We start from the raw sequence: 8,366 nt of genomic DNA, 5'->3' as shown, positions 1-8,366 counted from the left end.
TGCCTCGAAATGCCCCTGAAACCTTCATTATCGCATTTAAACGCCCTTGAAATCCCTTTATTACTTTGAAATGCCTCCCAACTTCCTAGGTAGGGCTTTGAAAGGATCTTGAAACTCCATGAAGCACACCTGAAAACTTCTTAAAAAGCCTCTGAAATTCTATCAAACGCCCCTAATACCTTGAAATGCCCATGAAATGTTCCTGGTACTCCCTGGAACTCTCTGAAATGCTTTGGAACGCCTTCAAAATTCTTTAAATGTGGTATTTGTTGGCTTATCAGTGAAAATAACGAAGGGCCAGCTTTGATTTCACATCTTGCAGACAGTGAACAAATGAGTGATAAATGTTATTACTTTGTTATTCAATACCTTTTGGATAACAAAAGCATCGTTATTAAAAAAAAGACTTGGTATTTTCTAGGTGATATTATTTCAAAATTATGATTTTGGTTTTTATTATTTCGCCTCTTACATTAGTTTACAGCATTTTTGAACTCGGCTGATGATTATTTTTAGTGTAGAATTATGCCCTGAGTTCGAAAACGCGAAAGAAAAAAAAAATACAGTAGAACGGAAATTTTTTCGACTTTCCATACAAGGTTGATGATTTGAAATTAATTTTTGTTCTATTTTTAAGCAAAGTTGCTCACTTCAAACATCTCATTCTCCGTAATCATTGCTCCGATTGAGCTGAAATTTTTGCTGTAACTCGCCTTCATATGATATGTCAAATAAACGTCGAGAAAGAATTTTTAAATTGTTTTTTTCTTATTGAAAAAAAAAACATTTCTTCAAGAATTTTTGGGAATTTTGCTAAAATTTAAGGAGATCGCCCCTAAAACTTGCCAATATTTTGAATTTCATCAATCTGACGCAAAATCTGTATTCAGATGATCGAATGGTGTTAGGTTTCAACGTTTCGTTACTTTATAGATTCGATAAGCAACCCCTAGTTAAGAGATTTCTCTCATTTCGAGATTCTCTCGTTACTCTTTGCAACTTCGGATGCTGTGTGGAATACTCGTTGTTCCTATATGCTACGTCGAGTCAGTATTACTGCTAGCCACCGACACGATCAGATGTGCAGAATAAAGACCAGTGAATTATACAAGTGAATTTGTACCGCTATCACTAAGTTGCAAATAAAGTTGGGATATCTGCATGAGGTGCATGAAGTGCATGAAGAGTATATTCCGTAGTGAAATCGTGTCTTACTTGCTTGTGGCTGCTGAAGTGACGGTTGGAATCCAGGATCCGCCTATCGCCATCCCAATTCGGAGGAAAGGTGCTTGCGAGTGCACCTAGAGGGAACATTTCGTTGCGTCGTGTGGAGAAATAGATATAGGTGAGCCCAGACCTGCCACAACATATTTTATGGTGCCGTGACCAGGATCTTGGGCATTGCCGCTTTCGCCATCTTCCACGTGCTGCATTCCGCTGGACTTCCCAAGCACTATTGTTCGACGCCATTCCAGTTGAACGCCATCATCATCTCCAAACGCCGCCAAGAGGATCCCTTTGTCAATTCTTTGCATGCTGTTGACGCCATTGTGCTATGCCGATTTCCTGAGCTGTTTTCTTGATTGATTCAAGGCAATTTGAATCAATTATCAGGTAAAGTACCTGTCCAAGTATTGCGCATCTCCCCACGGGTGCCTTTAGATATTTTTCTCCAATTTGCATGCGATACTGTCTTTCGTCGGTGGATTTGTGCCCTATTAATTGCCGGAGTGCCACCCAGCTGAAATCCCTGTGCCGAACCATCATCAGCAGTTCCCAACACCTGCTATACTCCGCCCACGGTGGCGGCCGCATTTGTGATCCAGCCCTCCGCCGAAGGAGGCGAATCAAATCAGCCGTAGCCGGAGAACATCGATCGCGAGACGAGTGTTTTCTATCCAAGCAATAGCCAGTGGGCGATTCGAAAGGACGAGTCCCCAACCAAGCGAGCTACCCTCTGTGCCGTGTTAGGCATACACTGTTCCTGCGTTCCGGTCTAAATTGAATACAAGGCATTTCCAAGCCTTGGGTCAGGTTAGTAGCCTTCCAAGCATTTTATTTTCTATCGTCCGGGTCTACCTGGTCTTCCATATCGGCAGGTATTCTTCAATTTCAACGATCGTTTTCCAATCCTAACGATCAACGATGAGCGATATACGTACCAGAGACCAGCTGACAACCCGAAGGACCACTCTGATCGCCTCGTTGAGCCGTGCGGAACAATTCGTCGAGGACTTCGTTGCCGAACGGGATGGGCTCGAGGTGCAAATACGCCTGGAGAACCTGGACCTGTTATGGCAAACGCTGGAGGATGTGCAGACGGCGCTGGAGGATCTGGAGGAGACCAATGAAGGTAAAGTTTTAAATCTGCAATACCGTGCCTCCTTTGAACCCAGGCTGTTCCGATTAAAAGCAAGACTTCAATCTAAAATACCGCCTCCACTCATTTCGCAAGCTAATTTCCCTGCTGAACCCCCTCCTCGCGCTGTGTCCACCTTGGCTGGTTTAAAGTTGCCGACTATCTCGCTACCAGAGTTTGACGGTGATTATATGCAGTGGTTGACCTTCCACGACACTTTTCAAGCGTTGATCCACGACAACCAGGAACTGCCTCCCATCCAGAAGTTCCACTACCTCCGGGCTGCAGTGAAGGGAGACGCCGCGCAGATCATCGAAACGATTTCCATCAGTGCTGCCAACTATCCACTAGCATGGCAGGCGCTAGTCAATCGCTATTCCAACGAATATTTACTTAAAAAGCGTCACCTACAGGACCTGCTGGATATTCCACGAATGAAGAAGGAAACCGCCGCTGCCCTGCATTCAACGGTCGACGAGTTCCAAAGGCACATCAAGATTTTGCAGCAGTTGGGAGAGCCGACGCAATCGTGGAGTACCCTACTGGAACATCTATTGTGCATGCGGCTTCACGATGACACCATTCGGGCGTGGGAGGACCACGCAGAGTCAGTTGGTGACCAATCGTACACATGTCTCGTCGAGTTTTTGGAGAAACGGATTCGAGTGCTCGAGTCGATTTCCGTCAATCATTCTTCTCACCCAAGTCCACCAGTATTTCCTAACGGAAGCCAACGTAAGCAATTGCCAGTCAAAATGTCGTCCTATTCCGCTACCGAAAACTTCGCTCCGAAATGCCATGCTTGTGATCAGCAGCATCCGCTGGTGAAGTGCCAAACGTTCGAACGAATGTCTTTGGCCGACCGCTTGCGGACGGTGAATTCCAAGCGTTTGTGCCTGAACTGCTTCCGCCAAGACCATTTCGCACGTGATTGCCCCTCAAATTACTCCTGCAGGGTATGCAGGAAAAACCACCACACACTCCTCCACCCCGGTCAGCTCCCTAGTTACCCCAGAAACAACGGTGAAAATTCCCAAGCAGTTTCGCAGTCCAGCCATAGATCGAATCAGCCACCAACTTCGTATTCCAGAACCCAATCAAGAGTTGCTGTACAATCGGTGTCGAATGTAGATGAACCTACCGTCGTTCAGTGTAGCAGCGTACTGCGAAGCCCTCAGCCTACCATCTTCATGTTGACGGTCGTCCTCCGTATTGTAGACGTATATGGAAAGGAGCATTTTGCAAGAGCCCTCCTGGATAGTGCCTCGCAACCCAACCTCATGTCAGATCGATTAGCTCAACTTCTGAGATTGAAGCGGGAGAAGGTGAACGTACTCGTTCATGGAATCGGGGAGCAGCCAGATCATGCCACCGATTCGGTCACAACATCCATTTTGTCTCGAAAGGACAATTTTTCTAAAGAAGTATCTTTCTTGGTCCTAAAGCGGATGATATCCAACCTCCCTGCGGAAGACATCTCGATAGACGATTGGAAACTTCCTAGTGACATTTCCCTCGCTGATCCCAGTTTCAACCGTTCCGGTAAGATTGACTTGGTACTCGGGACCCAACACTTCTTCGACTGCTTCCCAGCTGCAGCTCGAATCAAACTTACGGAAGGGCTTCCAGATCTGGTCGACAGCGTGTTTGGCTGGATAGTTGCAGGCGGTACGAACATTTCCCCTCCGAGTCAGGAATCCATCTGCTGCAAAACCGTTACCACTTCCCTTTCTTCTCTGGATGAATCCATGGAACGTTTCTGGAAAATAGAAGAGCTCGGAGTTCGATCCGCCCTATCGATAGAAGAGAAGGCCTGTGAAGAATTGTTCAAATCTACCGTTTCTCGCGACGAGGCAGGTAGATACATTGTCGAATTGCCCAAACAACCGAACTTTGACGAGATGATTGGCGAGTCCGAAGCAACTGCAGTCCGGCGTTTCGAAATGCTCGAGAGAAGGTTCACCAAGGATTCTAAGTTGAAGGAAGACTACGATAAATTCATGTCTGAATATTTGTCGCTAGGTCACATGAAGCTGGTTCCTAATGGCACTGCTTCAGATTCAAAGGAATGTTTTCTTCCCCACCATCCGGTTGTCAAAGAAGCCAGCACTACCACCAAAACCCGGGTAGTTTTCGACGGTTCCTGTAAAACCTCTAGTGGATTTTCCTTAAACCAGGCCCTGTGCGTGGGGCCGACCATACAGGATGAGTTGCTGGATCTCGTCATACGAAATCGTAAATTCCCAGTAGCAATGACAGCCGACGTCGAAAAAATGTACCGCCAGGTTCTAGTGCACCCGAAAGACACTCCCCTGCAGAAAATAAAGTATCGTTTCCAACCTACTGATCCCCTTCAATCGTACGAGCTCCTCACCGTCACATACGGACTTGCGCCGTCCTCGTTCCTGGCCACACGTGCTCTTCAACAAGTGGTCGAAGATGAAGGATCTGCCTTTCCACTCGCTGCTCCGGTCGTGAAAAAGTCGTTCTATGTAGATGATTTCATCGGCGGCGCTTTTTCTGTTGCTGAAGCCATCCAACTGCGTGAAGAGCTGACCGGCATGCTTGCCAAGGGAGGATTTCCTTTGCGAAAGTGGACCTCCAACAAATTGGATGTTTTGCAAGGACTGCCTGCCGATCAGATTGGAACCCAGTCGACGTATCGATTCAACCCCGGAGAGACTGTGAAGACCCTAGGAATCTTGTGGGAGCCAGAATCCGATCAATTTCGTTTCGATTTTCAAGTTGATATGCGCCAACAAACAGCTACAAAACGAACGATTTTGTCCAGAATTTCGCAACTTTTCGATCCGTTAGGACTAATTGCACCGATCGTCATTAGGGGAAAAATGCTGATGCAGGAGTTGTGGCTGGTTTCGTGCTCCTGGGATGAAGAAGTTCCAGATCAGATCAATCGCAAATGGCAAGTTTTGTGCGGACAGCTTCCTGGTTTGGCGAGATTCCGAATCGACCGATATGCGTTTCAACTAAACTCGGTTATTCAGTTGCACACTTTTGCTGACGCTTCCGAAGCTGCGTATGGTGCTTGTGTGTACGCCCGATGTGTAGACACCGAAGGGAACGTTCATGTACAACTATTGGCTGCTAAATCCCGAGTCGCACCCCTTAAAACACTTTCCATACCGAGACTCGAATTATGTGCAGCTCTTGTTGGATCGCAGCTGCACTCCCGGATCGTAGAGGCTTTGGAAATGAACATCGACGAATCTTTCTTCTGGTCCGACTCCACAGTGGTTCTTCAGTGGCTAGGCTCTCCTCCCAGTGCCTGGAAAACCTTTGTCGCCAATCGTGTCTCCGAAGTGCAACATTTGACGCATGGATCTCGTTGGAGTCACGTATCGGGTTTCGAAAACCCTGCCGACCTAGTTTCCAGAGGAATGGATGTCGACGATTTCGTGGAGAGCAATCTGTGGAAATACGGCCCGCAATGGTTACAGAGCCCAGAACTAGAATGGCCGATTCGAAGACTCACCGAAGTTCCTGAAGCCGAAACCGAGCGAAAAGGTGTAGTAGTTGCCGTCACAACGAGTACACCGCACTGCAATCCAATTTTCTCAAGATATTCTTCTTTCACCCGCCTGACAAGAATAGTCGCTCTTTGCCAAAGGTTCGTCAGCAGTCTTCGCTCCAAATCTAGAACTCAGCCAACTTCTCCAGGTTTTGACAAATCCCAAGCTCTGTCACTCGAGGAACTCATCCAGGCGAGATTGACTCTGGTTCGACTTGCTCAAGCCGATTGTTTCCACGAAGAGCTGCGAGAACTGCAACAAGGTCGGCAACTGCCAAAACGATCTTCACTACGGCTTCTTAGTCCATTCATTGACACAGAGGGGGTTCTAAGAGTGGGGGGACGATTGAAATTATCGGAACAGCCATACCTATCCAAGCACCCAGCCCTGCTCCCTAGCTTCCATCCTCTATCCCAGCTGATTGCAAAATCCTTCCACTATAAACTGATTCACGGTGGCGGCCACCTAACCTTATCGGTCATGCGTGAGGAGTACTGGCCAATCAATGGAAGACGTCTTGTGCGGAGCATCATCAGAAATTGCTTCCAATGCGCCCGAGCCAATCCCGTTCCGGCCAGCCAGCAGATAGGACAACTTCCTGCTCAGCGAGTCACCGTTAGCAAGCCGTTCTCTATTACCGGAGTGGATTATGCGGGGCCCGTATACCTCAAGGCTATTCACAAGCGTGCTGCACCCACAAAAGCCTACATTTGTTTGTTCGTGTGCTTCACGACAAAGGCTGTACACCTGGAGTTGGTAGGTGACCTCTCCACACCGGCCTTCATTTCCGCCCTTCGACGATTTGTTGCTCGCCGTGGACGACCTAGCCACCTGCATTCCGACAATGGAAAAAATTTCGTCGGAGCAAAAAACGAGCTGCACGAGCTCTACGGAATGCTTTCCAACGAAGCAGACATCGATAGAATTGCAAGGTTCTGCTCAGAAGAAGAAATAGCATGGCATCTCAACCCACCCAAAGCTCCCCATTTCGGAGGGCTCTGGGAGGCCGCTATCAAAGTGGCCAAAAAGCATCTCCATCGTCAGCTAGGTAACTCCAGACTTTCCTACGAAGATCTTTCGACAGTTCTTGCCGAAATAGAAGCCGCTATGAATTCGAGACCTCTCGTTCCCATGACTGAGGACCCGAATGATTTCACCGTTCTTACACCGGCACACTTCATCGTTGGGTCTACCATGCATGCTGTACTCAGTCCAAGCGTTATCGACATCCACGTGTCACGGCTGGCACATCACCAGAAGCTTCAGCAATTGTTCCAACGTTTCTGGCATCAGTGGAGAACTGAGTATCTCCAAGAACTCCAAAAGGATACTCGTTTGCGTCAACCAAATCATCAAATACGACCAGGAAGGATGGTAGTAATTGTCGACGAGTTTCAACATCCCGTTCGTTGGCCACTAGCCCGTGTAGAAGCAGTGCACCCTGGAGCAGACGGCTTGGTGCGCGTAGTTACACTACGCACTTCCAAAGGCATCTTCAAGCGACCCATCACGAAAATTTGCCTACTACCAACGGAATCATCAAACACAACGTTTCAACAAGAACCCCAATCATCAGACGATCACGAGCAAGTCGACGATGGCAGTAATGAGCATGTGAACAATGGATAGATCATCGCGGAAGTAAACATTGGAATTCTTTTTGATATTGAATTAGTTGAACTCTATTGTATTTGCTTGTTTTTGTGCCAGTTTTGTTTTGATTTTGAAAATCGTAGATTTCAAAGGTGGCGGCGATGTTAGGTTTCAACGTTTCGTTACTTTATAGATTCGATAAGCAACCCCTAGTTAAGAGATTTCTCTCATTTCGAGATTCTCTCGTTACTCTTTGCAACTTCGGATGCTGTGTGGAATACTCGTTGTTCCTATATGCTACGTCGAGTCAGTATTACTGCTAGCCACCGACACGATCAGATGTGCAGAATAAAGACCAGTGAATTATACAAGTGAATTTGTACCGCTATCACTAAGTTGCAAATAAAGTTGGGATATCTGCATGAGGTGCATGAAGTGCATGAAGAGTATATTCCGTAGTGAAATCGTGTCTTACTTGCTTGTGGCTGCTGAAGTGACGGTTGGAATCCAGGATCCGCCTATCGCCATCCCAATTCGGAGGAAAGGTGCTTGCGAGTGCACCTAGAGGGAACATTTCGTTGCGTCGTGTGGAGAAATAGATATAGGTGAGCCCAGACCTGCCACAACAAATGGTATTGTATGCAGCTTTTAATTTATGGGAAAAGATTTAAAATTTGTTGAACAAAACGCAGAATTTTTGAATTTAAGTAAATTGCATATTTTGAAAAGTTGTAAAGCTCGATATTGAGCTAAAACTCAAAAACTGTTCTACTTAAATTTTTTTGAAGGTCGGTTTAGAAATCAACGCTAAATTGTGCTTCAAAAATGTTGGTCGTTGGCAGAAGTTCACGACTTTCGTTTTATCTTGTAAACTTGTGTTATTA

General features: G+C 46.7%; 1 protein-coding gene across 1 annotated transcript; it reads left to right on the top strand.

Annotated features, from left to right (window-relative positions):
- Positions 1-910: 910 nt before the first annotated feature.
- Positions 911-7,518, top strand: LOC134291910 (uncharacterized). Its single transcript, XM_062860317.1, has 2 exons — positions 911-2,034; positions 2,100-7,518. The coding sequence occupies exon 2, from the start codon at positions 2,146-2,148 to the stop codon at positions 7,516-7,518; it is 5,373 nt and encodes a 1,790-aa protein (XP_062716301.1). The 5' UTR covers positions 911-2,034; positions 2,100-2,145.
- The last annotated feature ends 848 nt before the right edge of the window (positions 7,519-8,366 follow it).

This window comes from Aedes albopictus, chromosome 1, assembly GCF_035046485.1.
Source record: "Aedes albopictus strain Foshan chromosome 1, AalbF5, whole genome shotgun sequence".
In the NCBI taxonomy this organism is placed as follows: Eukaryota; Metazoa; Arthropoda; class Insecta; order Diptera; family Culicidae; genus Aedes; species Aedes albopictus.
The sequence above is the reverse complement of the archived record's forward strand: the minus strand, read 5'-3'. Positions and strand labels throughout refer to the sequence as shown.

Excerpts from the sequence above, each read along its gene's own strand:
- LOC134291910 (XM_062860317.1), top strand. The coding sequence starts at position 2,146 with ATGAGCGATATACGTACCAGAGACCAGCTGACAACCCGAAGGACCACT.